The 17,245-nt window shown below is 47.7% G+C and overlaps 1 protein-coding gene across 3 annotated transcripts in view; it reads left to right on the forward strand.

Annotated features, from left to right (window-relative positions):
* LOC109869529 (brefeldin A-inhibited guanine nucleotide-exchange protein 2) overlaps nt 1-17,245 on the forward strand; it is a 55,914-nt gene that overhangs the window by 18,116 nt on the left and 20,553 nt on the right. For all 3 annotated transcript variants that reach the window (XM_020459727.2, XM_031803465.1, XM_031803466.1), the window contains exons 10-17: nt 1,354-1,588; nt 3,086-3,185; nt 3,285-3,424; nt 5,417-5,525; nt 8,723-8,912; nt 9,576-9,687; nt 9,955-10,160; nt 15,796-15,880. In XM_020459727.2, coding sequence (XP_020315316.2) covers nt 1,354-1,588; nt 3,086-3,185; nt 3,285-3,424; nt 5,417-5,525; nt 8,723-8,912; nt 9,576-9,687; nt 9,955-10,160; nt 15,796-15,880 — 1,177 coding nt within the window. The remainder of the gene's footprint in view (nt 1-1,353; nt 1,589-3,085; nt 3,186-3,284; nt 3,425-5,416; nt 5,526-8,722; nt 8,913-9,575; nt 9,688-9,954; nt 10,161-15,795; nt 15,881-17,245) is intronic.

Genomic DNA, 17,245 nt, shown 5'->3' on the forward strand with positions numbered 1-17,245 from the left:
ACTAGCCCTTCAGCCCACTAGCCCTTCAGCCCACTAGCCCTTCAGCCCAACTAGCCCTTCAGCCAGTATGCTTCAGCCTTCAGCCCACTAGTCCTTCAGCCCACTAGTCCTTCAGCCCTTCAGCCACTAGTCCTTCAGCCCACTAGTCCTTCAGCCCTTCAGCCCACTAGCCCTTCAGCCCACTAGTCCTTCAGCCACTAGTCCTTCAGCCCTTCAGCCCACTAGTCCTTCAGCCCTTCAGCCCACTAGTCCTTCAGCCTTCAGCCCACTAGTCCTTCAGCCCTTCAGCCCACTAGTCCTTCAGCCCACTAGTCCTTCAGCCCACTAGCCCTTCAGCCCACTAGCCCTTCAGCCCACTAGCCCTTCAGCCCACTAGCCCTTCAGCCCACTAGTCCTTCAGCCACTAGCCCTTCAGCCCACTAGCCCTTCAGCCCACTAGCCCTTCAGCCCACTAGTCCTTCAGCCCACTAGTCCTTCAGCCCACTAGTCCTTCAGCCCACTAGTCCTTCAGCCCACTAGTCCTTCAGCCCACTAGCCCTTCAGTCCTTCAGCCCACTAGCCCTTCAGCCCACTAGCCCTTCAGCCCACTAGCCCTTCAGCCCACTAGCCCTTCAGCCCACTAGCCCTTTAGCCCACTAACCCTTCAGCCCACCAACCCTTCAGCCCACCAGCCCTTCAGCCCACTAGCCCTTCAGCCCATCAGCACTCGCTTCCCCGCTCAGTTCACACCCACAACTTCACCTTTCCCTTGATCTCATCATCTAAACCAAGTCCACATTCTTCTGCTTTCTGTTCACAATAATGTCATTTAGCAGACTTGTTTTACCCATAAGAGACTTAAGTCATGTGTGCATGTATACATTCTGTGTACGGGTGGTCCCGGGAATTGAACCAACTATCCTGGTGTTGCAAGCTTCAAGCGCTACTAGCTAAGCTACAGAAGACCACCAGGCCCCAATACAGGACTATATCACTAGCTGCCACTTACTTGATATAACTAGAGTGTTTAAAGATCCTGAGGTTTTCTGGAGTGTCTTCAGTGTCTCTAATGTCAAACCCTGAGGCTGGGAGTCTGAATAGACTAATGCTGAGCCTGATCACTGCTTCCAAACATAAGAGGGGCGTGTTCTAGTTTAAACCTAAATGCCTATATTCAACTGAGGCTATAGACTGTACCAGACATTCATATTCTACACTGTTGAATATTTACACCCCCACCACCTCTGACTTTTTCCCATGTGTTTGTCCTCTATCTCTCCTTTATCCAACTTCTTCTTTCCCCTCTTCCTCTCCACTGTTTTTTTTTACCTTCTCTCGCCCCTCTCTCTCTCTCTCTCTCTCTCTCGCCCTCAGGTCTCATGAGCTGCGCTCCAAGGTGGTGTCCCTGCAGCTGCTGCTGTCTGTGCTCCAGGGGGCGGGGCCTGTCTTCCGCTCCCACTCGATGTTTGTCAACGCCATCAAGCAGTACCTGTGTGTGGCCCTCTCGAAGAACGGTGTCTCCTCTGTGCCAGAGGTGTTCGAGCTCTCCCTCGCCATCTTCCTCACCCTGCTCTCCCACTTCAAAGTCCACCTCAAGATGCAGATTGAGGTGTGAGATGCAGGAGTTAAATAGAGGTTTAATCTGGGATTTTATTTAGAGTCCTGTCATTCAGTTCAGAATAGGCAACAGGGAATGAAAATAAATGATGTGACTACCTACCATCTTTCCACCCCTCTCTCTCTCCTCCCTCCCTCACTCTCTCCTCCCTCCCTCACTCTCTCCTCACTCCCTCACTCTCTCCTCACTCTCTCCTCCCTCCCTCACTCTCTCCTCACTCTCTCCTCCCTCCCTCACTCTCTCCTCACTCTCTCCTCCCTCCCTCACTCCTTACTCTCTCCTTACTCTCTCCTCACTCTCTCCTCTCTCTCTCCACTCTCTCCTCTCTCTCTCCACTCTCTCCACTCTCTCCTCTCTCTCTCCACTCTCTCCTCTCTCTCTCACTCTCTCCTCACTCTCTCCTCTCTCTCCTCACTCTCTCTCTCTCTCCACTCCTCACTCTCTCTCTCTCTCCACTCCTCACTCTCTCTCTCTCTCTCCACTCCTCACTCTCTCTCTCTCTCTCCACTCCTCACTCTCTCTCTCTCTCTCCACTCCTCACTCTCTCTCTCTCTCTCCACTCCTCACTCTCTCTCTCTCTCTCCACTCCTCACTCTCTCTCTCTCTCTCCACTCCTCACTCTCTCTCTCTCTCTCCACTCCTCACTCTCTCTCTCTCTCTCCACTCCTCACTCTCTCTCTCTCTTCTCCACTCCTCACTCTCTCTCTCTCTCTCCACTCCTCACTCTCTCTCTCTCTCTCTCCACTCCTCACTCTCTCTCTCTCTCTCTCCACTCCTCACTCTCTCTCTCTCTCTCTCTCACTCCTCACTCTCTCTCTCTCTCTCTCTCCACTCCTCACTCTCTCTCTCTCTCTCTCTCCACTCCTCCCACTCTCTCTCTCTCTCTCCCACTCCTCACTCTCTCTCTCTCTCTCCAACTCCTCACTCTCTCTCTCTCTCTCCACTCCTCACATCTCTCTCCTCTCTCTCCAACTCCTCACTCTTCCTCTCTCTCTCAACTCCTCACTCTCTCTCTCTCTCTCCAGCTCCTCACTCTCTCTCTCTCCTCCTCATCTCTTCTTCTCTCCACTCTCCTCTCTTCTCTCTCTCCACTCGCTCACTCTCTCCTCTCTCTCTCGCACTCCTCACCTCTCTCTCTCTCCTCTCCACTCCCTCACTCCTTCTCTCTCTCCTCCTCCACTCTCTCACTCTCTCCTCCTCACTCTCATCCACTCCCTCACTCTCTCTCTCTCTCTCTCCACCTCCTCACTTCTCTCTCTCTCTTCTCCACTCCTCACTCTCTCTCTCTCTCTCTCCACTCCTTCACCTCTCTATCTCATCTCTCCTCTCTCTCTCTCCTCTCTCTCTCTCTCTCTCCTCTCTCTCTCTCCTCTCCTCTCCTCTCTCTCTCTCTCTCTCCTCTCTCGTCACCCCTCACTCTCTCTCTCTGTCTCTCTCGTCCAGGCCCCTCACTCTTCTCTCCTCTCTCTCTCTCTCTCTGAAACTCAGGTGTTCTTCAGGGAGATTTTCCTGACCATCCTGGAAACGTCATCCAGCTCCTTTGAACACAAGTGGATGGTCATTCAAACCCTGACACGGATATGTGCAAGTAAAAACACATGCTGCTGTTCTAAGTACCATTTACCACTCAACCCTCATTGAGACCTGTCTCAGTTTAATCTCCCCCTCTTCAAACCCTTCACCCCAGATGCTCAGTGTGTGGTGGATATCTATGTGAACTACGACTGTGACCTGAACGCTGCCAACATCTTTGAGCGTCTGGTGAATGACCTGTCTAAGATTGCCATGGGAAGGAGTGGCCAGGAGCTGGGGATGACCCCTCTACAGGTGACCTCACACTGACCTGTCAGTAGTTACCTACCAAATATGGTCAGAATTAGAATCACTTTTATTCGCCAAGTACCTTGACAGTCAGAATGTGACCTGTTGGTATGGTGCTGCTAGTGATAGACAACATTTAGAGACCGAATACAGACAGAGGAATTTACACAGAGTTGTACAATGTATACCAAATCATGGTTGGATTTTCAGTCATTCATCTGTTTCTGTGTGTTTGAGCTCTGTATATGATGTCATCGACCATTAACAGGAGAAATACAGTTTGAACACAGCTACTCATTCCAGGGTTTTTCTTTTTTTAACTTTTTTCTAATTTGATGTCTTCACAATTATTCTACAAACTATGAAATAACACATGGAATCATGTAGTTACCAAAAAAGTTTCAAACAAATCAAAAATATAGTTCATATTTTAGATTATTCAAACAAGCCACCCTTTGCCTTGATGACAGCTTTGCACACTCTTGGCATTCTCTCAACCAGCTTCATGAGGTAGGTAGTCACCTGGAATGCTTTTCAATTAACAGGTGTGCCTTGTTAATGGGGGGGGGCAGGGTAGCCTAGGGGTTAGAGCGTTGGACTAGTAACCGGAAGGTTGCAAGTTCAAACCCCCGAGCTGACAAGGTACAAATCTGTCATTCTGCCCCTGAACAGGCAGGTAACCCACTGTTCCTAGGCCGTCATTGAAAATAAGAATTTGTTCTTAACTGACTTGCCTAGTTAAATAAAGGTAAAATAAATCAATAAAAAGTTAATTTGTGGAATGTCTTTCCTTAATGCATTTGAGCCAATCAGTTGTGTTACATGGTAGGGTTTGTATACAGAAGATAACCCTATTTGGTAAAAGACCAAGTCCATGGAAGAATAAGCAAAGAGAAACGACAGTCCATTACTCACCTTCACGTCTTAATCTGGGAACATTAAGAACTTGGAAAGTTTCTTCAAAAACCATCAAGCGCTCATGAGGACCGCCACAGGAAAGGAAGACCTCTGCTGTAGAGGATAAATTCATTAGAGTTACCGGCCTCAGAAATTGCTGCCCAAATAAATGCTTCAGAGTTCAAGTAACAGACACATCTCAACTGAGGAGGAGAGGAGACTGTGAGAATCAGGCCTTCATGGTCGAATTGCTGCAAAGAAACTACTACTAAAGGACACCAATAAGAAGAGACTTGCTTTGGCCAAGGAACACGAGCAATGGACATTAGAACGGTGGAAATCTGTCCTTTGCTCAGAGTCCAAATTTGAGATTTTTGGTTCCGATGGTCATGGCATTGTGAGATGCCGAGTAGGTGAACGGATGATATCCGCATGTGTGGTTCTCGCCGTGAAGCATGGATGAGGGTTGATGGTGTGGGAGGCTTTGCTGGTGACACTGTCAGTGATTTATTTAGAATTCAAGGCACACTTAACCAGCATGGCTACCACCGCATTCTGCAGTGATACGCCATCCCATCTGGTTTGGGCTTAGTGGAACGATCATTTGTTTTTCAACAGGACACTGACCCAACACACCTCCAGGCTGTATAAGGGCTATTTGACCAAGAAGGAGAGTGATGGAGTGCTGCATCAGATGACCTTTGCCTCCACAATCACCCGACCTCAACCCAATTGAGATGGTTTGGGATGAATTGGACAGCAGAGTGAAGGAAAAGCAGCCAACAAGTGCTCAGCATATGTGGGATGTCTTTCAAGACTGTTGGGAAAGCATCCAAGGTGACTACCTCAGGAAGCTCGTTGAGAGAATGCCAAGAGTGTGGAAAGCTGTCATCAAGCCAAAGGGTGGCTACTTCGAAGAATCTAAAAAATATTTGGATTTGTTTAACACTTTTTTTGGTTACTACATGATTCCGTATGTGTTATTTCATAGTTTTGATGTCTTCACTATTATTCAGCAATGTAGAAAATCTTAAAAATAATGAAGAAAAGTCTTGCATGAGTAGGTGTGTCCAATCTTTTGACTGATACTGTATTTTCCAGGAGCTGAGTCTGCGTAAGAAGGGCCTGGAGTGTCTGGTGTCCATTCTGAAATGCATGGTGGAGTGGAGCAGAGACATGTATGTCAACCCCAACCTGCAGGCCAACCTCGGTGAGTATAATGAGCTGTGTGTGTCTAGCTGTGAACAACTAGGAACAACTAGGCAAGGGTAGCATTCCAGAGGGACATCAGAGACTGTAACGTTCTCTGTTTCACGGAAACGTGGCTCACTGGAGAGACGCAATCCGAAGCGGTGCAGCCAGCGGGTTTCTCCACGCATCGCGCGGACAGAAACAAACATCTTTCTGGTAAGAAGAGGGGCGGGGGCGTATGCCTTATGGCCAACGTGACATGGTGTGATGAAAGAAACATACAGGAACTCAAATCCTTCTGTTCACCTGATTTAGAATTCCTCACAATCAAATGTAGACCGCATTATCTACCAAGAGAATTCTCTTCGATTATAATCACAGCCGTATATATCCCCCCCCAAGCAGACACATCGACGGCTCTGAACGAACTTTATTTAACTCTCTGCAAACTGGAAACGATTTATCCGGAGGCTGCATTCATTGTAGCTGGGGATTTTAACAAGGCTAATCTGAAAACAAGACTCCCTAAATTTTATCAGCATATCGATTGCGCAACCAGGGGTGGAAAGACCCTGGATCATTGTTACTCTAACTTCCGCGACGCATATAAGGCCCTGCCCCGCCCCCCTTTCGGAAAAGCTGACCACGACTCCATTTTGTTGATCCCTGCCTACAGACAGAAACTAAAACAAGAAGCTCCCACGCTGAGGTCTGTCCAACGCTGGTCCGACCAAGCTGACTCCACACTCCAAGACTGCTTCCATCACGTGGACTGGGAGATGTTTCGTATTGCGTCAGCCAACAACATTGACGAATACGCTGATTCGGTGTGCGAGTTCATTAGAACGTGCGTTGAAGATGTCGTTCCCATAGCAACGATTAAAACATTCCCCAACCAGAAACCGTGGATTGATGGCAGCATTCCTGTGGAACTCAAGGCGCGAACCACTGCTTTTAATCAGGGCAAGGTGTCTGGTAACATGACTGAATACAAACAGTGCAGCTATTCCCTCCGCAAGGCTATCAAACAAGCTAAGCGCCAGTACAGAGACAAAGTAGAATCTCAATTCAACGGCTCAGACACAAGAGGCATGTGGCAGGGTCTACAGTCAATCACGGACTACAGGAAGAAACCCAGCCCAGTCACGGACCAGGATGTCTTGCTCCTAGGCAGACTAAACAACTTTTTTGCCCGCTTTGAGGACAATACAGTGCCACTGACACGGCCTGCAACGAAAACATGCGGTCTCTCCTTCACTGCAGCCGAAGTGAGTAAGACATTTAAACGTGTTAACCCTCGCAAGGCTGCAGGCCCAGACGGCATCCCCAGCCGCGCCCTCAGAGCATGCGCAGACCAGCTGGCCGGTGTGTTTACGGACATATTCAACCAATCCCTATACCAGTCTGCTGTTCCCACATGCTTCAAGAGGGCCACCATTGTTCCTGTTCCCAAGAAAGCTAAGGTAACTGAGCTAAACGACTACCGCCCCGTAGCACTCACATCCGTCATCATGAAGTGCTTTGAGAGACTAGTCAAGGACCATATCACCTCCACCCTACCTGACACCCTTGACCCACTCCAATTTGCTTACCGCCCAAATAGGTCCACAGACGATGCAATCTCAACCACACTGCACACTGCCCTAACCCATCTGGACAAGAGGAATACCTATGTGAGAATGCTGTTCATCGACTACAGCTCGGCATTCAACACCATAGTACCCTCCAAGCTCGTCATCAAGCTCGAGACCCTGGGTCTCGACCCCGCCCTGTGCAACTGGGTACTGGACTTCCTGACGGGCCGCCCCCAGGTGGTGAGGGTAGGCAACAACATCTCCTCCCCGCTGATCCTCAACACTGGGGCCCCACAAGGGTGCGTTCTGAGCCCTCTCCTGTACTCCCTGTTCACCCACGACTGCGTGGCCACGCACGCCTCCAACTCAATCATCAAGTTTGCGGACGACACAACAGTGGTAGGCTTGATTACCAACAACGACGAGACGGCCTACAGGGAGGAGGTGAGGGCCCTCGGAGTGTGGTGTCAGGAAAATAACCTCACACTCAACGTCAACAAAACTAAGGAGATGATTGTGGACTTCAGGAAACAGCAGAGGGAACACCCCCCCCCATCCACATCGATGGAACAGTAGTGGAGAGGGTAGCAAGTTTTAAGTTCCTCGGCATACACATCACAGACAAACTGAATTGGTCCACTCACACAGACAGCATCGTGAAGAAGGCGCAGGAGCGCCTCTTCAACCTCAGGAGGCTGAAGAAATTCGGCTTGTCACCAAAAGCACTCACAAACTTCTACAGATGCACAATCGAGAGCATCCTGGCGGGCTGTATCACCGCCTGGTATGGCAACTGCACCGCCCTCAACCGTAAGGCTCTCCAGAGGGTAGTGAGGTCTGCACAACGCATCACCGGGGGCAAACTACCTGCCCTCCAGGACACCTACACCACCCGATGCTACAGGAAGGCCATAAAGATCATCAAGGACATCAACCACCCGAGCCACTGCCTGTTCACCCCGCTGTCATCCAGAAGGCGAGGTCAGTACAGGTGCATCAAAGCTGGGACCGAGAGACTGAAAAACAGCTTCTATCTCAAGGCCATCAGACTGTTAAACAGCCACCACTAACATTGAGTGGCTACTGCCAACACACTGTCAATGCCACTGACTCTACTCCAGCCACTTTAATCATGGGAATTGATGGGAAATGATGTAAATATATCACTAGCCACTTTAAACAATGCTACCTTATATAATGTTACTTACCCTACATTATTCATCTCATATGCATACGTAGATACTGTACTCTATATCATCGACTGCATCCTTATGTAATACATGTATCACTAGCCACTTTAACTATGCCACTTGGTTTACATACTCATCTCATATGTATATACTGTACTCGATATCATCTACTGTATCTTGCCTATGCTGCTCTGTACCATCACTCATTCATATATCCTTATGTACATATTCTTTATCCCCTTACACTGTGTATAAGACAGTAGTTTTTTTTGGAATTGTTAGTTAGATTACTTGTTCGTTATTACTGCATTGTCGGAACTAGAAGCACAAGCATTTCGCTACACTCGCATTAACATCTGCTAACCATGTGTATGTGACAAATAAATTTGATTTGATTAGGTGTGTGTGTGTCTTGACCCTGCTGTGTGTGTGTGTGTGTGTGTGTGACCCAGGCCAGGAGCAGCCGTCGGATGGTGAGGGTGCGGAGCGCAAGCTTCCTGACCAGACGACGTCTCGTAGAGGCAGCGTCAGCTCTCTGGACTCCACCATGTCATCTAGTGTCCAGTCCTCCCAGCCTGACCACCCAGAACAGTATGAGGTCATCAAACAACAAAAGGATGTCATTGAGCACGGCATTGAGCTGTGAGTCACTGTCCTCCCCTCTGACGTTCTCTGTTCCTGTCTATCAGTCAGGGAGATGTTCTCTGTTCCTGTCTATCAGTCAGGGAGATGTTCTCTGTTCCTGTCTATCAGTCAGGGAGATGTTCTCTGTTCCTGTCTATCAGTCAGGGAGATGTTCTCTGTTCCTGTCTATCAGTCAGGGAGATGTTCTCTGTTCCTGTCTATCAGTCAGGGAGATGTTCTCTGTGTCTGTCTATCAGTCAGGGAGATGTTCTCTGTGTCTGTCTATCAGTCAGGGAGATGTTCTCTGTGTCTGTCTATCAGTCAGGGAGATGTTCTCTGTGTCTGTCTATCAGTCAGGGAGATGTTCTCTGTCTGTCTATCAGTCAGGGAGATGTTCTCTGTGTCTGTCTATCAGTCAGGGAGATGTTCTCTGTGTCTGTCTATCAGTCAGGGAGATGTTCTCTGTGTCTGTCTATCAGTCAGGGAGATGTTCTCTGTGTCTGTCTATCAGTCAGGGAGATGTTCTCTGTGTCTGTCTATCAGTCAGGGAGATGTTCTCTGTGTCTGTCTATCAGTCAGGGAGATGTTCTCTGTGTCTGTCTATCAGTCAGGGAGATGTCTCGTGGCCTATCTAATGATATCTGTAGTAGCTGTAGATTATTTGTGTCACCATCTCTCAAGGTTCAACAAAAAGCCCAAGCGAGGTGTCCAGTACTTACAAGACCAAGGCATGCTGGGAACCACAGCGGAGGAAATCGCCCAGTTCCTGCATCAAGAGGAGCGCTTGGATACGGTGAGCTCCTCACCACAACCTCATAGCCCTTCACCCAACTTATATCACTGGGCAAACATGGAGAACTTTGATTCAATATCCTCTCCAGAGTATGTAACAGGTTGTTTTTGTGATGTGCTCAGCCTTTACTTCACACAACAACAAAAAAAGGTTGTCATTGTAAAACGCTGCTGTGTATATAACGGACTTCTGTGGTTATATAAAGGTTAAATAAAATAAACTCGAAATAAACGTTTTATTTCCTCAACTCTCCTCTCCTCTCTATAGACACAGGTAGGGGAGTACCTGGGGGAGAATATCCGTTTCAACAAGGAGGTGATGTACAACTATGTGGACCAGCTGGACTTCTGTGGCCGGGACTTTGTCTCTGCTCTGAGGGCTTTCCTGGAGGGCTTCCGGCTCCCAGGAGAGGCCCAGAAGATTGACAGGCTCATGGAGAAGTTTGCTGCCCGATACCTGGAGTGTAACCAGGGGTAAGGCATGTGGCTGTATGCTACCTGCAGGGGGAGGCATTGAGATTTTATACACTCCCTGGAAACCTGTCATGAACGTCCTCAGTTATAGATACTGTGTGGATGTTGCGTCTTTAATGTCTGTGATATTGATGTTACTCCCCCCCTGTGTTATATTGATGATACTCCCCCCCCCCCCCTGTGTTATATTGATGATACTCCCCCCCCCTGTGTTATATTGATGATACTCCCCCCCCTGTGTTATATTGATGTTACTCCCCCCTGTGTTATATTGATGTTACTCCCCCCCTGTGTTATATTGATGTTACTCCCCCCCTGTGTTATATTGATGTTACTCCCCCCCCTGTGTTATATTGATGATACTCCCCCCCCCCCCCCCCCCCCCCTGTGTTATATTGATGATACTCCCCCCCCCCCCCCCCCCCCGTGTTATATTGATGATACTCCCCCCCCCCCCCCCCCTGTGTTATATTGATGATACTCCCCCCCCCCCCTGTGTTATATTGATGATACTCCCCCCTGTGTTCTATTCATGTTACTCCCCCCCCCCTGTGTTATATTGATGTGTTACTCCCCCCTGTGTTATATTGATGTGTTACTCCCCCCCTGTGTTATATTGATGATACTCCCCCCCCCTGTGTTATATTGATGATACTCCCCCCCCCTGTGTTATATTGATGTTACTCCCCCCCTGTGTTATATTGATGATACCCCCCCCTGTGTTATATTGATGTTACTCCCCCCCTGTGTTATATTGATGTTACTCCCCCCCTGTGTTATATTGATGTTACTCCCCCCTGTGTTATATTGATGATACTCCCCCCCCCCCCCCCCCTGTGTTATATTGATGATACTCCCCCCCCCCCCCCCCCCCCCGTGTTATATTGATGATACTCCCCCCCTGTGTTATATTGATGTTACTACTCCCCCCCCTGTGTTATATTGATGTGTTACTCCCCCCCTGTGTTATATTGATGTGTTACTCCCCCCCTGTGTTATATTGATGTGTTTACTCCCCCCTGTGTTCTATTCATGTTACTCCCCCCCCCCTGTGTTATATTGATGTTACTCCCCCCCCCCCCTGTGTTATATTGATGTTACTCCCCCCCTGTGTTATATTGATGTTACTCCCCCCTGTGTTGTATTGATGTTACTCCCCCCTGTGTTATATTGATGATACTCCCCCCCTGTGTTATATTGATGTTACTCCCCCCCCTGTGTTGTATTGATGTTACTCCCCCCCCTGTGTTATATTGATGATACTCCCCCCCCTGTGTTATATTGATGATACTCCCCCCCCCCCCTGTGTTATATTGATGTTACTCCCCCCCTGTGTTATATTGAATGATACTCCCCCCCTGTGTTATATTGATGTTTACTCCCCCCCTGTGTTATATTGATGTTACTCCCCCCCTGTGTTATATTGATGTTACTCCCCCTGTGTTATATTGATGATACTCCCCCCCCCCCCCCCCCTGTGTTATATTGATGTTACTCCCCCCCCCCCGTGTTATATTGATGTTACCCCCCTGTGTTATATTGATGTTACTCCCCCTGTGTTATATTGCAATGTTACCCCCCCCCTGTGTTTATATTGATGATACTTCGCCCCCCCCTGTGTTATATTGAATGATACTACTCCCCCCCCCCCCTGTGTTATATTGAGGATACTCCCCCCCCTGTGTTTATTGATGTTACTCTACTACTACTCCTACTCCCCCCCGCCCTGTGTTATATTTCATGTTTACTCTACCCCCCCCCCTGTTGTTATATTCATGTTTACCCCCTTTTACTACTCGCTCCACCCCCCTGTGTTATATGATGTGTTACCCCCCGGTGTTATATTGAATGTGTTACTCCTCCATGTTATATTGATGTTTACTCCCCCCCCCCAACGTGTTATATTGATGTTACTCCCCCACCCCTGTTATGTTGATTTCCCCCTCACCCCCCCCCGTAGTTTATATTGATGTTACTACTCACTCCCCCCCCACCGTGTTATAGTTGATGTTACCACCCCCCCCCCCTGTGTTATATTGATGTGTTACTCCCCCCTGTTATATTGATGTTACTCCCCCCTGTGTTATATTGATGATACTCCCCCCCCCCCCCTCCCCCTGTGTTATATTGATGTTACTCCCCCCCCTGTGTTATATTGATGATACTCCCCCCGTGTTATATTGATGATACTCCCCCCCCTGTGTTATATTGATGTTACTCCCCCCCCCCCCTGTGTTATATTGATGTTACTCCCCCCCTGTGTTATATTGATGTGTTACTTCCCCCCTGTGTTATATTGATGTTACTCCCCCCTGTTATATTGATGTGTTACTCCCCCCTGTTATATTGATGTGTTACTCCCCCCCCCCCCCTGTTATATTGATGTGTTACTCCCCCCCCCTGTTATATTGATGTTACTTCCCCCCCCTGTGCTATATTGATGTTACTCCCCCCTGTGCTATATTGATGTTACTCCCCCCTGTGTTATATTGATGTTACTCCCCCTGTGTTATATTGATGTTACTCCCCCCCTTGTTATATGTGATTGTGTTACTTTCCCCCTGTGTTATATTGATGTTACTCCCCCCTGTTATATTGATGTGTTACTCCCCCCCTGTTATATTGATGTGTTACTCCCCCCCCCCTGTTATATTTGATGTGTTACTCCCCCCCCCCTGTTATATTGATGTTACTCCCCCCCCTGTGCTATATTGATGTTACTCCCCCCCGTGCTATATTAATGTTACTCCCCCCCTGTGTTATATTGATGTTACTCCCCCCTGTGTTATATTGATGTTACACCCCCCCTGTGTTATATTGATGTTACTCCCCCCTGTGTTATATTGATGTTACTCCCCCTGTGTTATATTGATGTTACTCCCCCCCCTGTGTTATATTGATGTGTTACTCCCCCCTGGTGTTATATTGATGTGTTACTCCCCCCCTGTGTTATATTGATGTGTTACTCCCCCCCCTGTTATATTGATGTGTTACCCCCCCTGTGTTATATTGATGTGTTACCCCCCCCCTGTGTTATATTGATGTGTTACCCCCCCCCCTGTGTTATATTGATGTGTTACTCCCCCTGTGTTATATTGATGTTACTCCCCCCCCTGTGTTATATTGATGTTACTCCCCCCCTGTGTTATATTGATGTGTTTACTCCCCCGTGTTTATATTGATGTGTTACTCCCCCTGTGTTATATTGATGTTACTCCCCCCCCTGTGTTATATTGATGTTACTCCCCCCCCCTGTGTTATATTGATGTTACTCCCCCCCCTGTGTATATTGATGTTACCCCCCCTGTGTTATATTGATGTTACCCCCCTGTTATATTGATGTGTTACTCCTCCCCGTGTTATATTGATGTTACTCCCGCCCCCCTGTGTTATATTGATGTGTTACTCCCCCCTGTGTTATATTGATGTGTTACTCCCCCCTGTGTTATATTGATGCTGTTACTCCCCCCCCCCCCTGTGTTATATTGATGTGTTACTCCCCCCCCCCCCTGTGTTATATTGATGCGTTACTCCCCCCCCCCCTGTGTTATATTGATGTGTTACTCCCCCCTGTGTTAATATTGATGCGTTACTCCCCCCCTGTGTTATATTGATGTGTTACTCCCCCCCTGTGTTATTTGATGTGTTTACTCCCCCCCCCCCCCTGTGTTATATTGATGTGTTAACTCCCCCCCCCCCCCCTGTGTTATATTGATGTGGTACTCCCCCCCCCCCCCCCTGTGTTATATTGATGTGTTTACTCCCCCTGTGTTATATTGATGTTACTCCCCCCCCTGTGTTATATTGATGTTACTCCCCCCCCTGTGTTATATTGATGTTACTCCCCCCCCCTGTGTTATATTGATGTTACTCCCCCCCCTGTGTTATATTGATGTTACCCCCCCTGTGTTATATTGATGTTACCCCCCCCTGTGTTATATTGATGTTACCCCCCTGTTATATTGATGTGTTACTCCTCCCCGTGTTATATTGATGTTACTCCCGCCCCCCTGTGTTATATTGATGTGTTACTCCCCCCCTGTGTTATATTGATGTGTTACTCCCCCCCTGTGTTATATTGATGTGTTACTCCCCCCCCCCTGTGTTATATTGATGTGTTACTCCCCCCCCCCTGTGTTATATTGATGCGTTACTCCCCCCCCCCCTGTGTTATACTTGATGCGTTACTCCCCCCCCCCTGTGTTATATTGATGTGTTACTCCCCCCCCCTGTGTTATATTGATGCGTTACTCCCCCCCTGTGTTATATTGATGCGTTACCCCCCCCCTGTGTTATATTGATGTGTTACTCCCCCCCTGTGTTATATTGATGTGGTTACTCCCCCCCCCCTGTGTTATATTGATGTGTTACTCCCCCCCCCCCCCCTGTGTTATATTGATGTGGTACTCCCCCCCCCCCCTGTGTTATATTGATGTGTTACTCCCCCTGTGTTATATTGATGTTACTCCCCCCCCCTGTGTTATATTGATGTTACTCCCCGCCCCTGTGTTATATTGATGTTACTTCCCCCCCTGTGTTATATTGATGTTACCATTGATGTTACCCCCCTGTGTTATATTGATGTTACCCCCCCTGTGTTATATTGATGTTACCCCCCCCTGTGTTTATATTGATGTGTTACTCCTCCCCAGTGTTATATTGAATGTTACTCCCGCCCCCCTGTGTTATATTGATGTGTTACTCCCCCCCTGTGTTATATTGATGTGTTACTCCCCCCTGTGTTATAATTGAATGTGTTACTCCCCCCCCCCCCCCCCCCCCCCCTGTGTTATATTGATGTGTTACTCCCCCCCTGTGTTATATTGATGTGTTACTCCCCCCTGTGTTATATTGATGTGTTACTCCCCCCCCCTGTGTTATATTGATGCGTTACTCCCCCGCCCCTGTGTTATATTGATGCTTACTACCCCCCCCTGTGTTATATTGATGTGTTACTCCCCCCCTGTGTTATATTGATGCGTTACTCCCCCCCCCCTGTGTTATATTGATGTGTTACTCCCCCCTGTGTTATATTGATGCGTTACTCCCCCCCCTGTGTTATATTGATGCGTTACTCCCCCCCCCTGGTGTTATATTGATGTGTTACTCCCCCCTGTGTTATATTGATGTGTTACTCCCCCCCTGTGTTATATTGATGTGTTACTCCCCCCCTGTGTTATATTGATGTGTTACTCCCCCCCCCCCCTGTGTTATATTGATGTGTTACTCCCCCCCCCCCCCCCCTGTGTTATATTGATGTGTTACTCCCCCCCCCCCTGTGTTATATTGATGTGTTACTTCCCCCCCCTGTGTTATATTGATGTGTTACTTCCCCCCCTGTGTTATATTGATGCGTTACTCCCCCCCTGTGTTATATTGATGCGTTACTCCCCCCCCCCCCTGTGTTATATTGATGCGTTACTCCCCCCCCCCCTGTGTTATATTGATGCGTTACTCCCCCCCCCCCCCCCCCTGTGTTATGTTGATGTTATAATTGATGCGCTACCCCCGTGTGTTACATTGATGCGCTACCCCCCCACTCCTCCTGTGTTATGTTGATGTTATAATTGATGCGCTACCCCCCCACTCCCCCTGTGTTATATTGATGTGACACCACATGATCTTGCCCCTGCAGACAGGGGGAGTTTGCCAGTGCAGACACAGCCTACGTCTTGGCCTTCTCCATCATCATGCTGACCACAGACCTGCACAGTCCACAGGTCAGAACACCAACCAATCAGTCAGTCTGGTTTTATAGATATACACTACTGGTCAAAAGTTTTAGAAAACCTACTCATTCAAGGGTTTTTTTAAATTTTATTTTACTATTTTCAACATTGTAGAATAATTTGTGAGGACATCAAAACTATTTGATTCTTCCAATAGCCACCCTTTACCTTGACAGCAATGTAGAAAAAATTAAGAAAAACCCTTAAATGAGTAGGTGTGTCCAAACTTTTGACTGTGTGTGTGTATATGCGCACAGTCCACAGGTCAGAACATCAACCAGTCAGTCTTTAAAAAAATACAAAAAAAACATGCAGTACCAGTCAACAGTTTGGACACACCTACTCATTTAAGGGTTTTTCTATATTGTTTCCTACATTGTAGAATAATAGTGAAGACATCAAAACTATGAAATAACACATACGGAATCATGTAGTAACCAAAAAAAGTGTTAAACAAATCAATATATTTGATATATTTCAGATTCTTCAATGTAGCCACCCTTTGCTTTGATGACAGCTTTGCACACTCTTGGCATTCTCTCAACCAGCTTCACCTGGAATGGTTTTCCAACACTCTTGAAGGAGTTCCCACGCTTTTCCTTCACTCTGCAGTCCAACTCATTCCAAACCCTCTCAATTGGGTTGAGGTCGGGTGATGGTCGAGGCCAGGTCATCTGATGCAGCATTAAATTACTGACAGTGTCACCAGCAAAGCACCCCCAGACCATCACACCTCCTCCATGCTTCATGGTGGGAACCACACAAGTGGAGATCATTCGTTCACCTGTTCTGCATCTCACAAGGACACAGCGGTTGGAACCAAAAATCTGGACTCTAATGTCCATTGCTCATGTTTCTTGGTCCAAACAAGTCCCTTCTTCTTATTGATGTTCTTTTAGTGGTTTCTTTGCAGCAATTTGACCATGAAGTCCTGATTCACGCAGTCTCCTCTGAACAGTTGATGTTGAGACGTGTCTGTTACTTGAACTCTGAAGCATTTCTTTGGGCTGCAATTTCTGAGGTGCAGTTAACTCTTATGAACTTATTCTCTGCAGCAGAGGTAACTCTGGGTCTTCCTTTCATGTGGAGGTCCTCATGATTGGCAGTTTCATCATTGCGCTTGATGGTTTTTGCAACTGCACTTGAATAAACTTTAAGTGATTTAAAATGTTCCGCTTTGACTGACCATAGCTTAAAGTAATGATGGACTGCCATTTCTCTTTGCTTATTTGAGCTGTTCTTGCCATATGGACTTCACAACACAACTTTTTTTGCTCTAATGCATTAAGAAAAATACATTCCAGGCACACCTGTTAATTGAAATGCATTCCAGGTGACTACCTCATGAAGCTGGTT

The sequence above is a fragment of the Oncorhynchus kisutch genome, linkage group LG24, assembly GCF_002021735.2.
Source record: "Oncorhynchus kisutch isolate 150728-3 linkage group LG24, Okis_V2, whole genome shotgun sequence".
NCBI lineage: Eukaryota > Metazoa > Chordata > Actinopteri > Salmoniformes > Salmonidae > Oncorhynchus > Oncorhynchus kisutch.